The sequence below is a fragment of the Stegostoma tigrinum genome, chromosome X (assembly GCF_030684315.1).
Source record: "Stegostoma tigrinum isolate sSteTig4 chromosome X, sSteTig4.hap1, whole genome shotgun sequence".
NCBI lineage: Eukaryota > Metazoa > Chordata > Chondrichthyes > Orectolobiformes > Stegostomatidae > Stegostoma > Stegostoma tigrinum.
Window position 1 is genome coordinate 10,049,953 of NC_081404.1, and position 26,560 is coordinate 10,076,512.

At 41.2% G+C, this 26,560-nt stretch overlaps 1 protein-coding gene across 1 annotated transcript in view; it reads right to left on the minus strand.

Annotated features, from left to right (window-relative positions):
- Window positions 1-835: 835 nt before the first annotated feature.
- Window positions 836-26,560, minus strand: part of LOC125448203 (uncharacterized) — a 46,317-nt gene continuing 20,592 nt past the window's right edge. Inside the window, exons 8-15 of the mRNA XM_059643379.1 lie at window positions 24,758-24,891; window positions 23,121-23,205; window positions 20,688-20,806; window positions 14,368-14,475; window positions 10,350-10,499; window positions 8,146-8,599; window positions 3,787-3,992; window positions 836-3,032 (exon numbers count right to left, since the gene is read on the minus strand). Coding sequence (XP_059499362.1) covers window positions 2,964-3,032; window positions 3,787-3,992; window positions 8,146-8,599; window positions 10,350-10,499; window positions 14,368-14,475; window positions 20,688-20,806; window positions 23,121-23,205; window positions 24,758-24,891 — 1,325 coding nt within the window. The 3' untranslated portion in view covers window positions 836-2,963. The remainder of the gene's footprint in view (window positions 3,033-3,786; window positions 3,993-8,145; window positions 8,600-10,349; window positions 10,500-14,367; window positions 14,476-20,687; window positions 20,807-23,120; window positions 23,206-24,757; window positions 24,892-26,560) is intronic.

Consider the following 26,560-nt stretch of genomic DNA (forward strand, 5'->3'; position numbering starts at 1 on the left):
TTGGCATTTGTGATACGAACTGGATGCTTTATTGCCACAAAAGGACAAGGATGTGCTTGCAGAATAAGTTAAGGAGTTAATTGCAGAAAGAAAGATGTGACTTCAAAACGGACAGTTAAGGCCAAATGTAACATGGAACAAAGGAGCTACTTCTGATAAGAAGGCAAGCTGCAGACTTGCTGTAATTTGGATGAAAGGACTTTAAGAAATCATCAATATCACACATATACAGATGTTCCTCCCTCTGTCTTAGGATTTAAGATGAGATCTCCCCCTTTAGCAAAACTTCGAAGAACAACACTGTTCAAGGATTGATCCCTGGACACTTACAGAGACAGATGCATTTGGTTGGAATCCTGGCAAAATTCCTCCTTTAATTGGGTAACAGCTAAGTTAGATTGTGAGGCTTAGCTTATTTACCTGGGGGGTCTTATTTTGGTTGCTAGATGCAATAACGTTTAAATCATTGTTTCAGTACTTGATTGTCTGAGAGATTTATTAGTAAGTAGCTGAATTAAAGGTAACTTGTGGTGATTTACCCTTAACACCCCCTCCATCAATCTAAGTGGGAATGAGAGAGAAAATATGTATTGATGTATCAGCCTGCTGATTTACATCAAGACAAAGCAAAGCAGAGATCAAATCTTGGCCCTTCAGTAAATAGTAGTTATAATTTTCTGTACATTGCTTTTTTTTGAAAAATAAAAGACAAAACGTATACCAGAACTGATATCTTTTTACAGTGACTACCGATTGGTACAATTCGGCAATGTAAAACAGGCTTCACAAATACAATCAATTTCAAAAGAAGTACAAAGAAGCAAATAAATAAATACACAATAAAGCTTTATTTGCATAGTAATTACATATACAAAAATGTACATGGCATACAAAAGTCCTTAACGGACCAGCGTAGGCATAATAGTCTACAAAGGCAATCATGAGATCATTAAAGATGAAAGGTAAACTTTGCAGATAAATTATCAGATTTAGTGGACAGATTTACAATAAGGTATTACAATTTGAATGGAAAATCTGAATGTTTCAACTAAGAAATTCTAAAACTATCCCACGGTAGAGAGTTAGGCTACAGTGTTGTTTTCTCTGTAATGCAAAGGTTAAAAGTAGAATAGAATACACACAATATTGGAATGGTTCATCTACAGAAAGTGTTTAAAGTTTGAAGTATGAGCTAAACCGGGCAGATCTTCTGCCTGTGAGCTGGAAGAGCCTTTTTTTTAAGCCCCCCCCAAGTCCTACTCTCAGGCTTGTTGGCTACAAAAGAACCCAATCACTGGTGTAAGCAGGCCAATGTGTATCAGTGCCAGGCCCGAGTCCAGATAAATGGAGAATCTTAGCTGCAGGAAAGGCACACCACACACCAAATCCTAAAGTTGATATGAAAAGGGTCAACCAGAATTGTAGCAACCCGAGGTAACACAGGAAATGCTAATAGACAAACCAACCATTTAAAGTTCAAAACAGTCCAGTATTTCAATTTGTTGTGCAAGTTAAGGTTCTACAAGTGCCTAACCAAGTATTAAGGGTCGAACTCAGGACCTGAATATTTACAATCCAAAAAGTGTAGTGGAACAGCTTTACTGATATCCAAATTATTAGGTCATATACTTCTCAGTAAATTGTTAATTGGAATTGTCAGAAGTTGTAAAACGCAATCCTAGTTGAGAGAAAAGGTTTTCAAGGTTTCATGTCAGGTCCACATTACCATAACAAAAAGATTAGCACTGATGCAAAATGATGCCCATTAATAGCTTGCAGTCATAGCAAACAATGCAGAGATGGGGAACAAGTACTTTTTTTTCCTAATTTGAATTCACGGTGGTTTGGTGGTGGAATAATAGACAAATTATTGTGAATAAAAAGCTTGCCTTTATACTGCAGACAAAAATCAGATGAGCCAAGAGCTTTCCTTAATCGTGTGGCAGTAATCATATTTCTGCCTGCTGTTCATAGGGAACATTTCATTTAACTGACGCAATTCAAGACTGTGAAACTTCCAGAGCACTGTGATATTTAAACAAGCAAGAGCAAAAATTTGCAGGAACATTTCTTGAAAAAGAAAAATACATGTTTGCTGAAGCTTTTTGTCTTGCACTCATCAGAACAAACATTAGAATGCCAAAATTTCAAATTATTGAAATAATTTATACTATGGGAAGAAAGGGTGCTGATTATTTGGTATGTTGAACCACAGGGGAGCCCATAGTTCCCACTGCTTTCTCTGTGACAATGCCTTGGTTGATCAGAATTTAAATTGATGTGATAGTTTGAAATTTGGCATTCTTGCATTTGTCCTGATGAGTGCAAGATGAAAAGATTCAGTTAGATTAAACAATCTTTTCTATTCGTATCTTTTTGATATGACAAATTTTTGAAAATAAAACCACACGATAAAAGTCCAAACAAACTGGTTAAAAAGGGTGTTAGTGCTAACTATGAAAGTTGAAACATGAAGGAGTAAAATTAATTATGTTGTTTACAGCTGGAGACCTTAAAAAAGGGACAGCAGCACAAGACAGATCGATGCTAGAATTCCCAATCAAAAATGAAAGTGTTCATGACACAGTGCATATCAGTTCTGATTGAAGGGAGAGTATATTTTAAACATTAGACAATTTATACAGTTACAACCAAAAGTAGGTTATGCCTGGAGCATACGTGCGCTAATTAGGCAGTTTATATGTAGTTGATAAATCACAAAATGTTCTTGTATACACGCAGAGCAGTTCGAGTATTATGTAGACAAAACAGCTTTTCTATTATAACAAAATTGAAAAGCAGCTATCCTATTGGTAATGTACCCTGGGGCACAGTGAGTCAAGCTCTTGAAGTATCCACGACTAGAACCATCTCCTTGGGCTATAAGATAAATTAATACAGATGATAAAGAAAAGAGAGGGGATAATAAGCTTCATAACAATAGGGCAGGACTTGATGGCTCCTCACAAAAAGACACCAGAAATTGTTGGCGAGCTTTGTGGCTGGTAATGCAGCTCAATTGGGACAAAGTGCTGTGGAGCAGAAATAGAGAGTTAGAATCCAAATCAATACCAATTTAAAAACAGCTGAGATTAGTTAAGGACTGTAAAAAAAAACTCTATAAGGCTGTAAGAAACAGGCTGAAAATTAACTTCCAGTTAGACTATTACAGTATACCCATCTGTTTAAATGAATGATGGTGTACAGAGCTGGAAAGTTTAAGAATTAAAAAAAAAACTTTTTTCAAAAGGAGGGCAAAAAGGCAACCCTTATCTAAGAGGAGTGCTGACACTAGCTCATACAAAGAATCCAGGGTAGTTCCTTTCAAACCAGAAATAGGTTAAGTTGAACCAATTATGCAGTCAGTGAGGAGAGAAAAAAAAACATGCAAAAGTATTTTGGTGAAGTATGTACATATCACTGTTGAGTGGTTACAACACAACTAACTGTGCTTGTAGTCTAAAACTGGAAGTCTACACTAAAAAGTCAGAATCAAAGCTAGCATCTTTATTTTTCTCATTTTAATTTCAGTGAATCTGAAAAAGACTAAAATGGAATGCAAGACTGGAAAGTGCTATTCAGTGTGGAAACTTTCATCAAACCATTTATTTAGGTGTTTTTACAAGTATTTTGATGAAATTGTAACTGTTACTGAAGTATGTTTGTGCAAGTCACATAGCTAAAAATTGGCACTGAATCACATATACAAGATTGATCCTTCCCTTCCCAGGGAAGAAATTCACATTAGGGGCAATATTCAGGAAATTCCTCTTTGGTAGTACTCACCATAACTTCTTGTTGCTGCAGTATCTTGGCAACTGGATTGGCACAGTTTCTTTCTCTCTTTGTTATCTTATCAGGTGACTGGATGGCACGGGTGAGACAGCAGGAAACCTCTTCGTCCAAAAGTGCCTCTGGGAAAGGTTTTCGATATCCAGGGAAAGTCTCACTAAACCTTTGCTTCATGCTGCTCCAGAGCAGGGTACTTCTGTCTGAAGGTCAAAACAGACAGTTTCAAAAGTTCACTGCAACTCTATTGGTGCTCAATTAATTTTCCAAAACAGGGGAAAAAAACAACCCCACAATCCACTGTCTATTAGTGATTTTTTTGGGCGGTGAAGGGGGAGAGACTACTTCTAAATTGAACCCATGAACAGATTTTACAGTTCATGAATTAAATAGAAAGTAGGATCAAACTGCGATAGTTAGTGATCAAGTAATGATCGGCCTTGCTTGATTGATAACATTTGCAAGTCAGCAAATTGTGAGGTCAGATATCAATTCAGGATTCAACCTTGGCTTATACTCGAGTGTTGTATTGAGACAGCTAGAGGAACCGCGAAAAATGAAATGTTAAGCTAAGGGTCCATCTGCCTGTTTGGGTGGATGTTAAAGATCCTCTAAATGTCCTGGTCACAATTTCACCCTTAACTAGCTCCAGTGAAACATCTTAATGCTATTCATGGCATCTTACTTTGTGCAAACATGACTGCTACGGTTACCTACATAACAACGAAGCTTTTCAAATACTAACATTCTGTGAATGAGAAGCATTTTGAGATGTTGAAGTGCTACACAAATGAAAATCTTTATTTTTTGAAAAAAATGCTACTATTGTAGTTGGTATGAATATTCTTAATAATTCTAGGCACTTAGAGGAACTTTTATCCCTCTTCAGAGATGTAGCTGCTGTGACGAAGATTCCCAATTTCTGTTGGATTCTTTTAGCTCAGAGACAAAAAAGGGAATAACATCAAATGAAATGGGACCTATGTGCTTGACTCTAAAATAAACACTGTAAATGCTTGAAGTGTTGGATATTACAACATGACCCATTGCAACATATTTTCTTCTGTTTTTGTTTTCTTTTGGAGAAAACACTGAGGGTGGCAAAGGTGTAGAATCTACTCTAGGTTGGGGTCTTCAGCATCCATCACCAAGAGTGGCTCAGCAGCAGTACTACTGATCAAGCTGGTCGGGTCCCTATGAACATAGCGGTTAGACTGGGTATGCCGCAGATGTTGAGGGAACAAGAAGGAATAAACATACTTGACCTCATCCTCACCAATCTGCCTGCCACAAATGCATCTGTCCATTAAGAGTGATGATCCAGTCCTTGAGGAAACAAAGTCCCGCCTTCACATTAAGAATAACTCCCATGTTGTGTGGCACTATCACTGTGCTAAATGGGACAGACTTCACACAGATCTAGCAACTCAAGACTGGACATCCACGAGGCACGATGGACCATCAATAGCAGAATTGTACTCCAGCACAATCTGTAACGCCATGGCCCAGCATATCCCCCACTCAACCATTACCATCAAGTGCAGGAGGTCATGCCAGGAGCAGCACCAGGCATACCTAAACAAGAGGCATCAACCTGTGAAGCTACCAAACAGGATTATGTACATGCCAAATAGCAAGTGATAGAGCTAAGTAAGCCCACATCAACGGATTTGATCTACACTCTGCAGTCCTGCAATATCCAGTCGTGAATGGTGGTGGACAATTAAACAATTGCCTGGAGGAAGGGGCTCCACAAATATCCCCACCCTCAATGATGGAAGAGCCCAGCACATCAGTGCAAAAGATAAGGCTGAAGCTTTTGCAGCAATCTTCAGCCAGAAGTGCCGAGTCAATGATCCATCTCGGCCTCCTCCAGTGGTCCCCAGCATCAAAGATACCAGTCTTCAGCCAATTCGATTTAATCCACGTGATATCAAGTAATGGTTGGAGACACTGGATACTACAAAGACTATGGGCCCTGACAACATTCTGGCAATAATACTGAAGGCTTGTGCTCCAAAACCTGCTGCACCCACAGCAAAGCTGTTCCACCTATTGGCATTTTTAACCTGACAACATGGAAAATTGCCCAGGTATGTCATGTGTACAAAAAATTAGGATAAATCCAACCTAGCCAATTATCACCTCACCAGTTGGCTCTCAATCATTAGTAAAGTGACGGAAGGTGTCATCAACCATTCTATCAAGCAGCACCTACTTCGCAATGCCCAGTTGGGGTTCCACCAGGGCCACTCAGTTCCTGACCTCATGACAATCTTGGTTCAAACATGGACCAAAAGAAAAGCTCAATTCCAGAGGTGAGAATGACAGCCCTTGTCATCAAGGCTACATTTGAGCAAGAATGGCACCAAGGAGCCCCAGTAACAATAGAGTTAATGAGAATCAGGGGAAAACTCTCCGCTGGTAGGAGCCATACCTAGCTTAGAGGAAGATGGTTGTGGTTGTTGGAGTACAACCATCTTAATTCCAGGGCATCTCTGTAGGAGATTCTCAGGATAGTTTTCTTATCGCAACCACCTTCAACTGTTTCATCAATGACATTCCCTTCATCATAAAGGGATGTTCACCGATGAATATGCAATGTTAGTATGTACCATTCTCGATTCCTCACATACTGAAGCAGTCCACACACCTACATGCAGCAAGACTTTGACAACATCAAGCTTGGATTGGTAAGCAGCAAGTAACATTTTTTCACAAATGCCAGTTTCATCAAGAGGAAATCTAATCATCTGCTCAGGCTACTCAATAGCATTATCATAATTGAATTCTGTAAATTCAACTTCCTGGGTGGTTACCATTGAACAGAAACTGAACTGGACCAGCCACACAAATACTGTGGCTACAAGAGCAGGTCAGAGGATCAGAATACTGCAGTGACTAATTCACCCATTGGCTGTCTAAAGCCTGTCCACTGACTGGAAGGAACAATTAGTGTGATAGCATTCATGCAAGTGGACAGTATCCTAACAATATTCAAGTAGCTCAAAACCATTCAGGACAAAAGCAGCTTGAAATCATCCACCATCTTCAACATTCATTCCCTCCATCACTGATGCACAGTGTGTACTAAACACAAGATATACTGCAACAACTTACCAATCCTCCTTTGACAGCAGTCTCTGCAATCTCTACCACCCAGAAGGACAAGGCAGCAGATGCACGGTAACACCACCACCTGCAAGTTCACTCCAAGTCACACATGCTTCTGAATTGCAACTATATTGCTATTCCTTCACTGTTACTAGGTTATGTGAGTGTTCCTATACCTCGTGGGCTATAGTAGTCCAAGAAGGCAGCTCATCAGAATTTTCTCAAGTTCAATTAGGGATGGCTAATGCCCACTTCTCACAAACAAAAAAGCCAGTGAAAATATAAATAAAGAAAGATAAGCAGCTGTATTATACTGAACAATACTTGTTTGGCTTCATGTCAACCTGAAAACTTCCCTCACAATAGAAATTAATTTCATTATCTTTTGTCCTTTGTTGCCCATATTCTTTACTATTCAAATGATACAATGTCCTTCTTGAGATTACTCTCCATGTAGTTCGTTGTAAATTTTTCTCAAATTTAAAAGATAAAAATTATTTGCTAATGGGACATGTGTGCTACTGGCTGGTTTAGCATTTACTGCCCGTCCCTAGTTGCCCTTGAGAAGGTGATGGTGGATTGTCTTCTTGAACTGCTGCAGTCCACGTGCTGTAGGTAAATCCACAGCGCCCTTAGGGAGGGAATTCCGGAATTTTGACCCAACAACACAAAGAACAGTGATCTATTTCCAAGTCAGGAAGGCGAGTGGCTTCATGGTATACATGCCACTTTTTCTGATGTTCACTCTCATGGGGTCCTTGAAGGGGTCTTTGTGTATGTCACAAGTGGGGTCCAAGTTTAAGTTATGATACATGACTGCATTTGATATTTCGTCATTATTCATATGTAGTATATGTCTACTCCATCCGAGCTGGGCTCTGATAACGAGCCTTTTAATTCCAAACATTTCTGCTCTTTGAAGTGCCTCTATGTTGCAAACTTTGTTCTCCCATTTGATACCCATGATGTTCCAAATGCAGCTCATGTGGAATTTGTCCAATGGCTTAATGTGTGTGGAGTAGGTGGTCACGTTTTACAAGCACGTAGGAGGATAGGCATTATGACAAACTTGCTGTATATCAAGCGCTTTGAAAGTTTGCTCCTGTATCTTGAGTAAATAGGCAAATATTGAGCTAGATCATTGCCACCTTGCAGAGGAGAATATTATACTGTTATAGTAGAATACAACAATCCTTTCATTATAAAGGACACGCACGCACACACACATCATAAATAGCTCACCCCTGCTTCCACCGAAGAAAAAGGATTGGAATTTTGGCCCTTGGGCACTTGTGTGCAAGTGTGAAGAGCTATGGGAAATGGATGTGGGCAACGTGTTCATCACATTCAAAGCCAGCTTAGCAGAAGGGAGTGATATCTCAGATTGGCGGTCCATGGTAGGAAGGCAATTTACAGTTCCAGAAACACTGTTCATGTGTAGTGACCAGTCCATAAGTTTAGGTGTTGGAATGGAAGTCAGAGGTGTACATTGGGAAGAAATAACATGTTCTTCAGCATCTTGCTGCTTCGAGGCTGTATCAATTGTTCTGTTCTTCAAGACAGCATCAGCTAAATTGGGATGTTCTTCTAGGAAGGCAGGCACACTTCCTTCACAGCTGCTTTCTATAAGCGTCTCTTCAATCACCTTTACCTCTTGCAACTCTTTCTGAAGTTGTTGTGAAAGAAGTTCGATGTTCTGTAAAACAAAAATCACAACAGCTCAAGAACCTGGAGAAAATGTAATTTATTCATGATACAGCACTCCACTCAAATCATGGATGACAAAGAAAGAAGTATTCACAGTGAATGCTTAGCCATGCCACTGTGTAGGGCATAGAGAACGGAGGCACTGGCAAAGATTCGAGTAGCTTTTCTGTCTGTTCTTTTAGCCAGGAGTCAGGAGGCAGAAAAGAAGAATTGGCACCAGAAACTAAAAACAAGAGAACATAGAACATTACAGCACAGTACAGGCCCTTTGGCCCTTGATGTTGTGCCGAACTGCCATACCGATCTCAAGCCCATCTAACCTACACTATTCCATGTACGTCCACATGCTTGGCCAATGACGAATTAAATGTACTTAAAGTTGGCGAATCTACTACTGTTGTAGGCAAAGCGTTCCATACCCTTACTACTCTTTGAGTAAAGAAACTACCTCTGACATCTGTCCCATATCTTTCACCCCTCAATTTAAAGCTATGCCTCCTCGTGCTCGCCGTCACCATCCTAGGAAAAAGGCTCTCCCTATCCACCCTATCTAACCCTCTGATTATTTTATATGTTTCAATTAAGTTACCTCTCAACCTTCTTCTCTCTAACGAAAACAGCCTCAAGTCCCTCAGCCTTTCCTCGTAAGACCTTCCCTCCATACCAGGCAACATCCTAGTAAGTCTCCTCTGCACCCTTTCCAAAGCTTCCACATCCTTCTTATAAAGCGGTGACCAGAACTGTACACAATACTCCAAGTGCGGCCGCACCAGAGTTTTGTACAGCTTCACCATAACCTCTTGGTTCTGGAACTCGATCCCTCTATTAATAAAAGCTAAAACACTACATGCCTTCTTAACAGCCCTGTCAACCTTGGTGGCAACTTTCAAGGATCTGCATACATGGACACCAAGATCTCTCTGCTCATCTACACTACTGAGAATCTTACCATTAGCCCAGTACTTTGCCTTCCGGTTACTCCTACCAAAGTGCATCGCCTCACACTTGTCCACATTAAACTCCATTTGCCACCACTCAGCCCAGCTCTGCAGCTTATCTATGTCTCTCTGCAACCTACAGCATCCTTCGTCACTATCCACAACTCCACCAACCTTAGTGTCGTCTGCAAATTTACTAACCCATCCTTCTATGTCATTTTTATAAACGACCTGGATGAGGGCAAACAGCAGTGGACCCAACACCGACCCTTGCGGTACACCACTAGTAACTGGTCTCCAGGATGAACATTTCCCATCAACTACCAGCCTCTCTTCTTTCAGCAAGCCAATTTCCGATCCAAACTGCTATATCTCCCACAATCCCATTCCTCCGCATTTTGTACAATAGCCTACTGTAGGGAACCTTATTGAAAGCCTTGCTGAAATCCATATACACCACATCAACTGGTTTACTCTCATCTACCTGTTTGAGAAAAGATAAAAAGTCCCATTGGTCTTAGAACTTAGTGACAGAACCATAAATGCAATTTGTGTAATTAATTTGTTAGTTTACAACTCTTCTTAAAAATAAGGATTATGGAGAAGGGAGGGAAAACAGCAAAGTTACCCCCTTTTCTCCCCCTCTTCCATCAACTCCCCTATTAAATGGTTGGTAGAAGAAAAGGAAACTGATGAGACTGTGAAAGAAGCAAAGCTTTATAAAAGTGAAACAATGTCAACCAAATATGCACTAATTACAACACAGCATAAAGTACAGCTATTAAATGCTGGTTCCTGTACCTTTAGCTTTACTAGCTTTAGATCAACAAGGCTTGGAGCCTGATTGGTCTTTGGTCTTTCTAATTCTTCCTTTAAGCTTGGGGTTTCTGTTGCTTTCTCTACTTCGTTTGGTTCTTCTGAATCACTAAAAAGACGAAGTACTATCTGATCCTTAAAAAGAGAATATGAGAAGTCCTTTACATATGCAGTGCAAAATATCATCACATGTTCATTTTGAAATGTTGTAGTAAGTTACTTAACTTTTACACGAGAGAATTGAGAACTATTGGTGGTGCCCAGTGACAAACATTGGAAGAACACTGGCAGTCAGAGTGTCAGTTGTGGCTCAGCAGGTAACGTTCTTGTCTGAATGAGCACGTTCCATTCCAGGGCCTGAGTAGAAAAAAAATCTATGCTAACCCTCCAGTGCAGTATTGAGCGAATGCTGCACTGTTGAGGGCTTTGACTTTCAGATGGGTAATTTAAACCAAGATTCCATCTTCCTGCTCAAATGGATATAAAATATGATACTGTTTTGAAGGACAGCAGATGTGTTACCCACAGTATCCTGGTCAATATTTAAGCCTTATTTATATCCAGCTTGGGCTGACAAATGGCAAATAACATTCACACCACACAAATGCCAGGCTGCGATCATCACCAGTAAGAGACAAGCTAACCACTGCCCCATGACACTCAATGGTGTTACCAACACTGAATCCCCCACTAACGGTGGGGGTGGTAACCATTGATCAGAAACTCAACTGGACTAACCACACAGTGGCTACTAGAGCAGATCAGAGATAAGTAACTCACCTCCTGACTTCCTAGGGCCTACCCACCATCTAAAACACAAGTCAGGAGCGTGATGGAATACTCCCCACCTGCCTAGATGCTGCCCCAACAACACTCAAGAAGCCTGACACCATCCAGGACAAAGCAGTCTGTTTGATTGGCACCACATCCACAAACATCCCACCCTCTCCACCACCGACGCTCAGTAGCAGCAGTGTGTATTATCTACCACTTGCAATTCACCACAGATCCTCAGACAGCATCTTCCAAACCCACAGCCACTTCCATCTAGAAGGACAAGGGCAGCAGATACATGGGAACACCACCCCCTGCAAGTTCCTCTCCAAGCCACTCATCATCCTGACATCCATAGATGGCCTGCAGTGTTGCTGGGTCAAAATCCTGGAATTCTCTCCCAAAGGGCATTGTGGGTCGACCCCACAGCACATGGACTGCAGCAGCTCAAGGCAGCAACTCACCACCACCTTCTAAGGGGCAATTAGGGACAGGTAATAAGTGCTGGCCAGCCAGTAATGCCAACATCCCAAAAAAGTGAATTTTTAAAAATACCTGAGATAATAAAGTGTGAAGCTGGATGAACACCGCAGGCCAAGCAGCATCTCGGGAGCACAAAAGCTGATATTTCGGGCCTAGACCCAAATACCTGTTTAGCCGTTCTTGACAAGCAACTCCTTCAGTCCAGGAATTAGCCTAGCGGATCTGTTTTTAATGCCTACCTCTAATGCCAGTACAGCCTTTCTTAAATCAAAGGACTAAAACTATACACAGCGCATCAAATGCAGCTTAACCAACGCCCTGTACTGCTGTAACAATACTTTTCTGATTTTAATCTCCAATCTCCTAACAATAAAGGTCAAAGTACCATTTGCCTTCTTAATTACTTGCTGCATCTGCATGCTAATGTTTTGAGTTTGTGCACACAGATCTGTCTGTGCTGCACTTTCATTGGAACAAAATGTTATTTAAATTGAGAAAGATTTCAGAGAAGTGCAGAACAGACTGTCATGAATAGCTAGCACACCAGCTCAGCACATAGTAAGGAAAGCAAATGGAACATTGGATTTTATTTCAAAGACAATGGAGTATTAAAAAGTGGGGAAGTATTGCTAAAAATCATACAAGACTAGACCAGACACAGAAAAATGTGAACAGTTCTGGTTGCTTTGTCTAAAGGGGTCATAAACTAACAATTGGAGGCAGTCCAGAGAAGGTTCATGAGATTGATCGCAGGTACAGAGGAGGGTTTTATGATGAGTGGCTGACTACGTTGGGCCTGTGCTTTTTGGATTTTGGGAGACTGAGAGGATGCCTTTCTGAAACTTGCAAGATTCTTAGGAGGCTTGACAGAATAGATGCAGACAGGTCGTATTCCCTTGTGGGAAAGTCTAGAACCAGAGGGCATAATCTTAGAATAATTGATCACCCATTTAAGACAGAGATGAGAAGGAAAGTCCTTTTTCAGAGGATAGTGAATCTGTGGAATTCTTTACTGCAGAGGACTTTTGAGGTTGGATCATAGAGTATATTCAAGGCTAAGATAGACAGATTTTTTTTAAATCAGTAAGGGAATCGAGGTTTAAGGCAGGGAAGTGGAATTGAGAATTAACGGAGCAGCCATCATCTCAGCGAATGGTGGAGCGGATTCTACGGCCCAACTGGCCTACTTCTGCTCCGGCATCTTATGGTCTTAATAGTAGACAATAAGGAAATGGTAGGTGGAATGAACACTTATTTTGCTTTTATCTTCTCTGTAGGAAGATATATAAATCATTTCAATAATGACTGTAAATCAGGAGGTAGAAGGAAGAGAGGAATTTGGTGAAATGACAAATCACCAGGGAAGAGGGACTTAGTAAACTGACAGAGCTAGATACTGACAAGTCCCTATGTCCCAATGAACTTCATCCAAGATTCTTAAAAAAGGTCACTGAGGGAGTAGGTATATTGGCGTTTATTTTCCAAAATTTCCAAGATTCTGGAAAGGTTCCATTGGACTGGAAAGTAGCAAAATATAACTCCATTAAGGGAGGTAGGCAGAAAACAGGAAACTATAGGCCAGTAGGCTTGATGTCTGTTGTGGCAAAAGGTGTTAGAATGAATCAGTAGAAGGATTATATCTGCACACTGAAACTCAAGGTAAATCAGGAAGACTCAGTATTTTGGGAAAGGAAATGCATGTTTAACCAATTTATTGGAATTCTTTGAGGGAGTAACATGTCCTGTGAATAAAAGGGAGACTGTAGACTTACTGTGCTTGGACTCCAGAAGACATTGACAAGTTATTAATGGTTAAAACATTATTGCAGAAATTGGAAGCACATGATGCAAGGGTGTAACGTTCTGACATGGATAGATATTTTTGGCAGCCACAAAACTGAGTCTAATCATATGTGGGTCTTTTACTAATTGGCAAGATGTAACAACTGGGTCTGTGATTTCTTATAATTTACTTCAATGACTTAGATGAAGGGAGTAAAGGCACTACGTAGTGATTGTAATGAGGTCAGCCTGGTGTATCTCAGAACATGAATTCCCTGATTGGGGCTGTTAATCTGGTCCAATCAGGGAGCCCTGACTGACAAATCTAAACAGGAATATCAGTTCTGTTCAGTCTGGGAGCTGGCTCTGAGGGAGATGGATCAGTGTCAAGTGCTCTCCACATGTTAGTAAAGGGTGACTTGGTGATGGGATACTGGCCTTTGAGGAGTTATTTCATACGGAAGCAACATTTTCTGTAGGTTATGACACTTTGTAACACAGTGCCTCAGAAGGTGGTGTAGGCAAGGTGATTAGAGTAAATTCATTGCATTTCCTCATTTAAAATTAAGGTTATTGGGGTTAGATGAGAATGTGGAATTTGAAATACAAACAAATCAGCCAATGTTTTGAATGGTGAAACAGGCTCAAAGGCCAAATGGCTTACTTTAGCTCCTAAATACATTCAAGTGACAAATTTAAAAGGAGAATAACTTTTGGGGCCCCTTTAGAGGCAGTGATAAAGGATAGAATTCCAAGGCCCAATGAGAGAGTTCTAACAGGTGACTGACAGCTTGACCAGAAAAGTAATTTTTCAGACAGCTTTTTCAATATCCCAGTGACATAAACTCCTGTATAGTCAGGAACTTGTACAATAAAGCATCTTGGAACAATAGTTTACCAATTTCATAAACAGAAACAGTTGTAAAGTGTTACAAAACACAAAACGTCACTATCCTTCACCCACCATTGGCAGATATTCACCATCCTTTATGTGGTCTGACGCACTCTTTCCATCAGTCTTGCCCTGAAGAGAGTGATGATTTGACCATTTCACAGGTTTATAAGTTGTAACCTGTAGGAGCAAATAAGTTAAATTAACAAAAGAATCTAAACAAAACTGCTGAATAAAACAGACATACTGCAGAAGAGATTCTACGAATTGAATAAGTTAGTGTAAATTTTTTAAGAATCTATTCAGATCAGTAACAGCAACAGGAACATGACTACTCATTTTGAAGTCAAACTAGCTTTGGGTGTTTCCCATCAAATGTGAAGATGAATTCTGAACCAGTAATGAACTGCTTTTCAACCTCTAGATAATAATTAAATGTTCAAGTTCTTCGTTAAATTGCTGAGCCCACGTTGTCACTAAATATGACAGGTGGCAGCAATTGAGTATATAATATTTTAGAATACAACAAATTTTACTCCTTTATTTTAAACTGAACTTACAATTATAGTGTAAATGCAATTCAAGTAAACAATTTGTGCAGTGTTCAAGGGAACACAAGTACTCATCTTACTTAACACAATTAAATGACAAACGGGTACTGGACAGTACATTTGAACACAGATTCCTATTTCATTTCGAGAAAATTCGCTCATTGTCCTCAAGGTCTTTCTTGTAAAGATGGCAACTCATGTTGGTGTATCACACTTCTCCATTACCTCACCTAAGTGTGGGTATGTAATAATGTGAAATATGTAATCCTGGAGTGCAGGTATCAGACTAGTCGTCCTTGTTTGGGAGTGGTACTGAATGAATGTTTGTGCTGAGTTAGTTGATATTCACCACAGCACTCAGAGAAAGGCATAAGAATGACTGGGTGTGGTCTAACTAGGATCTGTCTGTATCCCCCCGGCCCCCACCCCCATACACAACTGAAAATCAAAAGGCTTGAATAACACAACGGATGATGGCAGAAGTCAAAAATTTAGAGAAGGAAAACAAGCAAACTCAAGATTGAATGAGTTAAAATGTACAAACTTTCCAATTTCCCTGGATGAAGGATTGACTAACCAACAGAAAATAGGGTTGAAATGAATGAATCTTTTTTCTGGTTGGCAAGCGGTAACCAGTGGGATGCAACAAGGTTAAGTCCTCAGGTCACAATTATTTACAATCTATATTCATGATCTGGATGCAGGCGTAGAATGTACTATCACCAGATTTGCAGATGACACTAAAATAGGTGAGAAAGTCAGTTGCAATGAAGAAAAAAAAACGTACTGATGAAAATGGATAGGTTTGGTTAGGTGAATGGGTCCACTATATGGCAAATGGAGTTTAATGTGGATAAGTGGGAGATTATCCTTTTTGGTTGTAAGAACTCATTATCTAAATGGAGAGAAACTTCAGAGTACTCCAGGTCAGAGGGACCTGGGTAACCTCATGCATGAAATCACAGAAAGCTAGTCTGCAAATACAGCAGGTAATGAGGAGGGCAAATGGTATTTTTGGCAATTATTGCCCAAGGAAGAATGGAGTATAAAAGTAGGGGAGTGTTGCAAGTGTACAAGGCATTGGTGAGACTGCATCTGGAATACTGCATACAACTTTGGTCCCCTTACTTGAGGCAGGATGTAATTGCTTTGGTAGCAGTTCAGAGAAGGCTCACTAGGCTAATTCCAGAGATCAAAGGCTTGTTTTGAGAGGAGAGATTGTGCAGATGAACCTATACTCACCAAAGTTTAGAGGTATACATGATGCTAAGGGGGATTGACAAAGTAGACAGAGAGTGGATGTTTTCCTTTGGGGGGCCATCTAGAATGAGAAGTCAGTTGTAGTCATAGACCTGTACAGCGTGGAAACAGACCCTTCGGTCCAACTTGTCCATGCCGACCAGATATCCTGAATTAATCTAGTCCTATTTGTCAGCATTTGGCCCATATCCCTCTAAACCCTTTCTACTCATATCCCCATCCAGATGCCTTTTAAATGTTGGAATTGCACCAGCCTCCTCCACTTCCTCTGGCAGCTCATTCCACACATACACCACCCTCTGTGTGAAAAAGTTAACCCTTAGGTCCCTTTTAAATCTTTCCCCTCTCACATTAAACCTATGCTCCCCTCTTCTGGACTCTGCTACTGAGATGTTAATGTGATAACATCCCATTAATTTGTAGAAGTATAGAAATCAAAGTCTTTTATCTGCCTACACATAGGTATGCAGGCACTGCCCCGAAGCTTCCTGCCCAGCTAGGAATTCAGTGTAAAACTTTTGTAACTCCTTATCTTCCCACACGTTGGTATGCAGACACTGTCTTAAGCTTCCTGACTGAATAAAATTAGAATTAAACTGTTTCAAATAGGGTTAGGTGGGGAACATTTGTAAAGGTGTGAGATCTCTAAAGCATGTAACTTCTGTCGCTGACAAAGGGGCCAGGGCACTGACTTTGTTCCAGCCAGACACACCGGCAACTTGAAATCACAATCTGTCCCGATAACAACTTGAAATCGCCTCCTGCCATTAGCAGCCACTTCACTAGCAATCGATACTATATCTTGGTCTTTTATGTTCTTGATGTAATAATTGTTTTGTATCCTGTCTTTGTCTGTTGTAGTAATTGTTTTATGTATCATGTCATTGTAAATTGTGAAATTGTTTTATATCATGTCTTTTGTAAAGTATAAAAAGCGGGGACTGTCCACTGCTCAGGGAGAATTACTTATGAGACTCTTGCACTCTGTGCCGGGTTAAGTACAGTGATTCTCCACAGCTTGTACTTGCTTGGTAATAAAAGGATTTGTGTTTTTCTAAAAGGGTCAGTGTCTTGTTATTGCAGCAAGTCCGTGGGGGTCTCCAAAAACAAACTTGACACTACCCGAAGGAAAAGACCTTGGCTAGTCACCTTATGTAGGCCTCATGATTTTATAAACTTCTATAAGGTCACCCCTCAGCCTCTGACGGTCCAGGGAAAATAGCCCCAGCCTATTCAGCCTCTCCCGATAGATATAAGCCTCCAACCCTGGCAACAACCTTGTAAATCTTCTCTGCACCCTTTCAAGTTTCACAACATCCTTCCTACAACAGGGAAACCAGAATTGAATGCAATATTCTAAAAGTGGCCTAACCAATGTCCTTTACAGCTGCAACATGACATCCCAACTCCTGTTCTAGTTTAGGCAAAAAGGGTGGCAGATTTAAAACAGAGATGAGGAGAAATTACTTTTCTCAAAAGGGTCATAAAAGTTGAGGGCATATAGAACCCTTGGATTTATAAATAGAGGCAAATAGAGTATAAAAGGAAGGAGGAATCAAGGGCTATGGGGAGAGTGCAGGGAAGTGGAGTTGAAATGCCCATCAGCCATGATTTAAATGGCAGGGTGGACTTGATGGGCCGAATGGCCTTACTTCCACTCCTATGTCTTATGGAAGTGATGCTACACATCTACGAATCATTGGTCAGACCACACTTGAAGCATTGTGTTCAGTTTTGGGCACCTTATTTAAGCTCTGGAGAGACATCAAAGTTGATTTACTTGCATGGTACTCGGAATGAGGAATTTTAGGTACAAGGAAAGATTAGTGAAATTGTGCTTATTCTCATTGGAGGAGAGAAGATCATAGGTGTTCAAAATTCTGAAAGTGATCAATTTAGACGGCTATGGAGATATGGCTGGAGAATGGGCTAGCTGATAGCTCTTTTAGCTTTTTCCTGTACTGAAAAAAATCTGCGATTCTATGAAGTCAGTGCAATTCACTACCCCATGGTGTGGTGGATGCTGGGACTAGGATGATGCGCACTCAAGGGGCTGAATTGCCTTTTCCTGGATCCTAATACTAATGTTCTTATAAGATCATAAAGATGTAGGAGCAGAAGGCGACCATTCAGCACATTGAGCCTGCACCACCATTCAACTGAATCATGGCTGATCTGATAATCCTCAGCTCCACTTTCCTGCCTTATCCCCACAACCCTTGATTCCCTAACTGATTAAAAATCTGTCTGTCTATCTTAGCCCTGAATATACTTAATAATCCAGCTTCTACAACCCTCTGTGGTGAAGAATTCCACAGATTCACTACCATCAGAGACAAAATTCCTCCACATCTTGGGTCTTAAATGAGCAATCCCTTACTTGGAAGATTAGCACTCTAGATCAAGGCTCTCCCACAATGTCTGACTTGTGCCTTGTATAATTTCAGCCAGACCTCTTTATACTCCATTCTCTTTGAAATGAAAGCCAACAGTGCATTTGCCAAGATAATGAAATGTGAGGCTGGATGAACACAGCAGGCCCAGCAGCATCTCAGGAGCACAAAAGCTGACGTTTCGGGCCTAGACCCTTCATCAGAGACGGGGATGGGGTGAGGGTTCTGGAATAAATAGGGAGAGAGGGGGAGGCGGACCGAAGATGGAGAGAAAAGAAGATAGATGGAGAGGAGAGTACAGGTGGGGAGGTAGGGAGGGGATAGGTCAGTCCAGGGAAGACGGACAGGTCAAGGAGGTGGGATGAGGTTAGTAGGTAGGAGATGGAGGTGCGGCTTGAGGTGGGAGGAAGGGATGGGTGAGAGGAAGAACAGGTTAGGGAAGCAGGGACAGGTTGGACTGGTTTTGGGATGCAGTGGGTGGAGGGGAAGAGCTGGGCTGGTTGTGTGGTGCAGTGGGGGGAGGGGACGAACTGGGCTGGTTTTGGGATGCGGTGGGGGAAGGGGGGATTTTGAAGCTGGTGAAGTCCACATTGATACCATTGGGCTGCAGGGTTCCCAAGCGGAATATGAGTTGCTGTTCCTGCAACCTTCGGGTGGCATCATTGTGGCACTGCAGGAGGCCCATGATGGACATGTCATCTAAAGAATGGGAGGGGGAGTGGAAATGGTTTGCGACTGGGAGGTGCAGTTGTTTATTGCGAACCGAGCGGAGGTGTTCTGCAAAGCGGTCCCCAAGCCTCCGCTTGGTTTCCCCAATGTAGAGGAAGCCACACCGGGTAGAGTGGATGCAGTATACCACATTGGCAGATGTGCAGGTGAACCTCTGCTTAATGTGGAAAGTCATCTTGGGGCCTGGGATAGGGGTGAGGGAGGAGGTGTGGGGGCAAGTGTAGCATTTCCTGCGGTTGCAGGGGAAGGTGCCGGGTGTGGTGGGGTTGGAGGGCAGTGTGGAGCGAACAAGGGAGTCACGGAGAGTGTGGTCTCTCCGGAAAGCAGACAGGGGTGGGGATGGAAAAATGTCTCGGGTGGTGGGGTCGGATTGTAGATGTCGGAAGTGTCGAAGGATGATGCGTTGTATCCGGAGGTTGGTGGGGTGGTGTGTGAGAACGAGGGGGATCCTCTTTGGGCAGTTGTGGCGGGGGCAGGATGTGAGGGATGTGTTGCGGGAAATGTGGGAGACGTGGTCAAGGGCATTCTCGACCACAGTGGGGGCAAGTTGCGGTCCTTCAAGAACTTGGACATCTGGGATGTGCGGGAGTGGAATGCCTCATCATGGGAGCAGATGCGGTGGAGGCAGAGGAATTGGGAATAGGGGATGGAATTTTTGCAGGAGGGTGGGTGGGAGGAGGTGTGCATTTGCCATCCTCATTACCAACTGAACTTTGATACTAGATTTTTATGATTCATACAGCAGGACACCCAAATCTTTCTCTACTGCAACTTTCTGCAGTCTTTCTCCATTCAAATAATATTCAGCTCTTTATTCTTCATGACAAAGTGCACAACCTCAACTTCCCACATTATATTCCATTTTCCAAGTTATCAGCCACTCACTCAACCTGTCTCTATCCCTTTGAAGACAGTGTTGTCCTTGTCACTTGCGTTCCCACCTATTTTTGCGTCATATGCAAATTTGGCTTCAGTACATTCACTTCTGTCATCAAAGTCATTAATATATACTGTAAATAATTGTGGCCCCAGCACGGATTCTGTAGCATTCCACTCATTAGATGTTGCCATCCTAAAAATGCACCCTTTACCCAACTCTGGCTAACTCAAAAGACAATCTCCTATCCATGGGCATATATGACCGCCAATATGCTGGGCTCTTATCTTATTAAGTGGTTTTGTGCGCCTTCTTGGATGTCTTTTGAAAATCTAAATATATTACATCTATTTTATCAATCCTCTTTATCTATCCTGCTTGTTACGTCCTCAAAAAGAACTTCAATAAATTTGTCAGGTTTGATTTCCTTTTCATGAACCATTCCATGATACAGTCATTACAAATACACTTCACAGGTATTAATTTGTTGTGCCAATCTATAGCTTTTTGATCATTGATACTCAAAATAACGTCCAAGAAATCCAATACACAAACCACGAGTTTGAGTGCAAACTTACTTACCGCACTTGAAGAGGGAGTGGGCATATATTTTGGATGCCGTACGTTTTGAGATGATGGAGCCCAAGTGCTGCTGAAGTGATAGTTAGATGGTTGTAACACTCTATTAGGTGTTTGCATTCCTAGATTTAAAGAGAGGTTTTCACAATATTAGCTTTAAGAGGCCTGTATGGGTCACAACATAGATGTATACCACAATAAGTTCATTTTTACATAACATTAGTCTTAAACTAACACAATGGAAATTGGCATCTCCACTGACGCAAAGATTAAAGATCTTCAGTTGAGGCACAATTCACACCCTGCCTTAATAGCAAAACTGATAATTGGCAGGTAAATACAGTTAAGCATCTGACAACTCTTCTGTGTGAGGAACTTTCTCGCTTTCAAATACTGATGACAAACTGCCCTACCCCACTCAACCTCTCAAAACCTCCACTATTTGTGTTGTCAGAATGCATATTCAACAACCAGTCTCCCACCATAATACTCTATTCCTGAACTACTAATTTCTGCAGACGTCTTCACCATTGAACCCCTACCCCATGTGCCAACTTTGGCTGACCTGGAATTTTGCACGCTCTATAGCTTATTGGTTGCTGAGCTGAAATTTCAACCTCAACCTCTCTATTAAAGTCCACCTACTTTCACTTCCTTAATATCACCTGTCTCCTCCCTTGCCTCAGCTCATGAGCCATTGAAGGGCTCGTCCGTGCTCCAGATTCAACTGGTTGGTGTCCCATCTCACATGCTGATTATAGAACATAGAACATAGAACATAGAACATAGAGCAGTACAGCACAGAACAGGCCCTTCAGCCCACAATGTTGTGCCGACCATTGATCCTCATGTATGCACCCTCAAATTTCTGTGACCATATACATGTCCAGCAGTCTCTTAAATGACCCCAATGACCTTGCTTCCACAACTGCTGCTGGCAACGCATTCCATGCTCTCACAACTCTCTGCGTAAAGAACCTGCCTCTGACATCCCCTTTATACTTTCCACCAACTAGCTTAAAACTATGACCCCTCGTGCTAGCCATTTCTGCCCTGGGAAATAGTCTCTGGCTATCAACTCTATCTATGCCTCTCATTATCTTGTATACCTCAATTAGGTCCCCTCTCCTCCTCCTTTTCTCCAATGAAAAGAGACCGAGCTCAGTCAACCTCTCTTCATAAGATAAGCCCTCCAGTCCAGGCAGCATCCTGGTAAACCTCCTCTGAACCCTCTCCAAAGCATCCACATCTTTCCTATAATAGGGCGCCCAGAACTGGACGCAGTATTCCAAGTGTGGTCTAACCAAAGTTTTATAGAGCTGCAACAAGATCTCACGACTCTTAAACTCAATCCCCCTGTTAATGAAAGCCAAAACACCATATGCTTTCTTAACAACCCTGTCCACTTGGGTGGCCATTTTAAGGGATCTATGTATCTGCACACCAAGATCCCTCTGTTCCTCCACGCGGCCAAGAATCCTATCCTTAATCCTGTACTCAGCTTTCAAATTCGACCTTCCAAAATGCATCACCTCGCATTTATCCAGATTGAACTCCATCTGCCACCTCTCAGCCCATCTCTGCATCCTGTCAATGTCCCGCTGCAGCCTACAACAGCCCTCTACACTGTCAACGACACCTCCGACCTTTGTGTCGTCTGCAAACTTGCTGACCCATCCTTCAATCCCCTCGTCCAAGTCATTAATAAAAATTACAAACAGTAGAGGCCCAAGGACAGAGCCCTGTGGAACTCCACTCACCACTGACTTCCAGGCAGAATATTTTCCTTCTACTACCACTCGCTGTCTTCTGTTGGCCAGCCAATTCTGTATCCAAGCAGCTAAGTTCCCCTGTATCCCATTCCTCCTGACCTTCTGAATGAGCCTACCATGGGGAACCTTATCAAATGCCTTACTGAAGTCCATATACACCACATCCACAGCTCGACCCTCATCAACTTTTCTAGTCACATCCTCAAAAAACTCGATAAGGTTTGTAAGGCATGACCTACCCCTCACAAAGCCCTCACAAAGAATATACTTAAGCTAATTAAAACTCTGCCATCTATATTCTAACTTGCACCAGGCCTTGTGTGAAATTTAATCACTTTGAATATGTATCCTACTTGGAGTTCAATTAGCAGTGCAAATCAAACAGAATGAAGTTCCAGGCTCATGGAGTCTGCTGAGCAATTCCTGTGCATTCCCCAACGGGAAAATATGAGTGGGGAATGACTGCTCATTTGACTCTGAATATTCAGGTAATCTAAACTGTCCTACTGTTACCACTTTACACAAACAGCAAAAGTAAAAGGCTGCTGGATTTCCTACATTACTACAGCAGATCTTTTTAAAAGGACTTAATTAGCTGTGAAGCACTTTTGGAAATCCTAAGGTCTTGAAAGCCTGATATAAATAAGTCTTTTTATCGATCTACCTTTGGTATCTGATTTCCAAGGGTCAGCACCTCCAGCAGGAACAAATGTAGCAGCAAAGCTATTGGATTCACAAGCTCTTTCCATCTGAAGAGAGAGAGATGGAGAAAATGTTACATAGCTCAAATTTCAAGGCAGTGGGTGCGAGGGTGGTGGGATGGTGGAATATATGCAAAAACAGAAGAGAAACTGCCAAATTATGGATTGGGTACATTTGGCAAAGGGGAGTAAGATTTCAGTGGCACCACTGATCCCAGGATTTGCACAAACACCATTAATTTATCTCAGTTTATCTAAACCAAGCTGAACCAAAACAGAAATTCATTTGTTTAATAGGTAGAGTGGGGACAAACAATCCTCTTCTATACATGATGTTATTCATTCCTTTGCCAAGTTCTTCCTCACACAAAATGGTTTAAATTCCCAGCTTAATTCTGCAACATTCAAAAATATGTTGAGTGTGTTAGGAAGCCAAAATTAATTTCCCTGTTCATCACCGCTATCGCCAGTATATTTTCTAACCTGATTGTTCACACATGCCATGACTGTTACCCTCTATTTTGCACCTGCCATACTTAGAGCAGTCATTGAATCCAAGGATCAATTAGAGGGTTGTGCTACAGGCTATCATAGAAAACAAGAGATCAAGTGGGCTCATTTTCCTTTAGTGAAAGGACCCATAAATTCCAAATTGTTGATGATGACGCAGAACAATAGATTGATAAATAGGAACTCTTAGTCCAAAGGAGATTTCACAAAACTCAAGTTTATAAAAACTTGTAGAAGGTTAATTTCATTGAAGGACAACTGAGTCATCTAAGAGGCAAGTAGTAAAACAATTATTTCTGTACAAGATGTGCAACATAACAGTTGCATAACATTTACACCTCAACACAGGGCAGCAGTGAGTCCGATTAAATTTGTGTTTCCTATAGGATGTAAGGTAGAAACAATGGGTTGAAAAAAATGTCTACGATTTCTGTCTGTTTTGGTATTCCAGTGCCACTTAGTAGACAAGATGGTCAACTTTCCGTGAATGTAATTTCAAGATGAGCTAATAGGAAGGAAAAAGTGTACTGATTGTGATGAGGTCAACCAGGTGGACCTCATGGAATGGGAATTCCTGGACTGGGGCTGTTCATCTGATCCAATCAGGGAGCCCTGGCCGGCAGATATGAACAGGAGTGTCAGAGGTTCTGTTCACTCAGAGCTGGCTCTGTGTCAAGGACTCTCCACCTGTAGGTTAAAAAGTGATTTGTTGACAGGATACCAGCCTCTGTGGAGTTATTAAAGAAAGGACAGCTGTAACTGATGCTGGAATGAAAGGATACCTGGCTTCCAGAGGAATCTCCCAAATAGTTTAATTGGAGCTTAGGTTCAAAATGAACAACTTAACTTATTTCTGAACTTTCCACTGTAACCAGCTACCCCCTAGATTAGATACCCTGTGTTTTAGGGACTGGAACACAGGGTGAAGGGAGTACAAGCAAATTTATAATTTACAAGGCCACCTCAGCACATTGCTCATGAGCCCGGGCTGGGCAGTTGAAATATTTCTGCAAACTATTGTCCTGCTCATTTGCAAAGACTACCAAGATGTTTGATACTCTATCACCATTATCCAGAGACATATACAGACCAAGTTGAAGTCCGGGCCATCAGGTTTACATCTGGCTGACTTCTGGGATGAGAGGTGCTGTCTATTGCTAACTTGGTTATATAGTTTGATTGGCTGAAGAATGGTGCTTGGAGAACTTATTTCAGTACCTACACCTGAAAAGGAAGCAAATTGCAAAGTATTAAATCTCTTTTACCAGAAGTTACAGAAAGTGAATGTAATTTTGCAGTTCTTTGAACACTTAACTTAGTGTCAAAAATGAGAGACTGAACGAAGTTGAGAAGCACAAAGATATACATCAGTTGACACACAGTAGGGGTAAAGACTGGTTTATAATAAAAATTGAGTTGTCTGTCAACATCATTTGGGCTAATGGTCTGCAGTCAAGTCACAGTTAGTGAAAGTTTGAATCTAGTGACCTGATTGATACCTTGCCGATATGATATCACACAACTAGTCAAGGAAGAGTGGTCGAATACAATGCATTGATAAATAAAGTTAATTTCTCTGTTGCAGAAAAAGACAAACTGTTAAAAGATATGAACATCATAAGAAAAGAAAAAGACACGCAAAAACAAAATAGGTTCTTATTCAACAATGGAAAACAAAAAGATATTTTGCCATAGTATATTTGTATCAAATTTGTTTAATCAATGACACAGTCTCAAAGTTATAATCATTTGCTGCATCCAACTCATTTCTTACAAGGCCTAGCATACTATCTAGTTCAGCTCTCAAATTTTTCACCACCATTTTGAATGAAGATCACGTTGGAAAAGGAAAATAGCTACAAAAACATGGATTTTAACTGACCCAAAACCCATTAGAGTTAAAAATCAGGCCCAAAGTAACAATGAGGACAATTCCAAATCCAGAAGAGATTCCTTACTAGCATCTGATATTTCTGTGATACATTTCTGTTTTAAGAATATACAGAAGTTGGTCAAAGTAGTACTAGATCCCCAAGTGTCAGAATGAATTAGTTCGTCCTTCCTAATTCTGGATAGCTAGATTGTGCATTCTACGAGTTTGGTCAGTAATAAAATGGAGAGAGCTCAAAGTGATTTTCTTCCAGTGACTGCCTGTACCGATGTTTGAATCAGTATCAAAAACAAAACGCAAATCTATAATTTGCCACCTGCACAATAAACATCACAAGTTCTTGAAGATTCCATGGCCCAGAATACATATTACTTAGAAAGTCAACAGTTTATCTCCTGCAGTTGCAAAAGATATATCTATTGGAAAATTTGGATCTATTATCTACTGAAAACTGACCCTAACTGGGTGTACAACATTAGGGGAATCCTTATAATTACCCATTTGAAGAGAGTGATGTAAGGGCATTGACACCAAACATATGCAAGAAGATTAAAAACTGAAAGAACTGCGGATGCCGTAAATCAGGAACAAAAACAGAAGTTGCTGGAACAGCTCAGCAGATCTGGCAGCATCTGTGAAGAAAAAAAAAATCAGAGTTATCATTTCAGGTCCGGCTCTGATGAAAGGGTTGCAGGACATGAAATGTTAACTGATTTTTTTCTTCACAGATGCTGCCAGACCTGCTGAGCTTTTCCAGCAACCTCTGTCTTTGTTTGAAAGAAGATTGTTATGTGTCAGTCCCAGTATTTGGCCACACTATAGTATGACCAGATTTTGTGCAGAATGGTTTGGTTGGCAAATCATTCTTTTTCCTAGATTGCTCAATAAGGAATCATACTTAGGAATTAGCTTGTTCTTCATATGGAGATATAGGAGTGCTTCTTGAAATGATGGAAACCATGCATTTAAATGAAGTATTGGGCATTTTTATAAAGAGGAGGA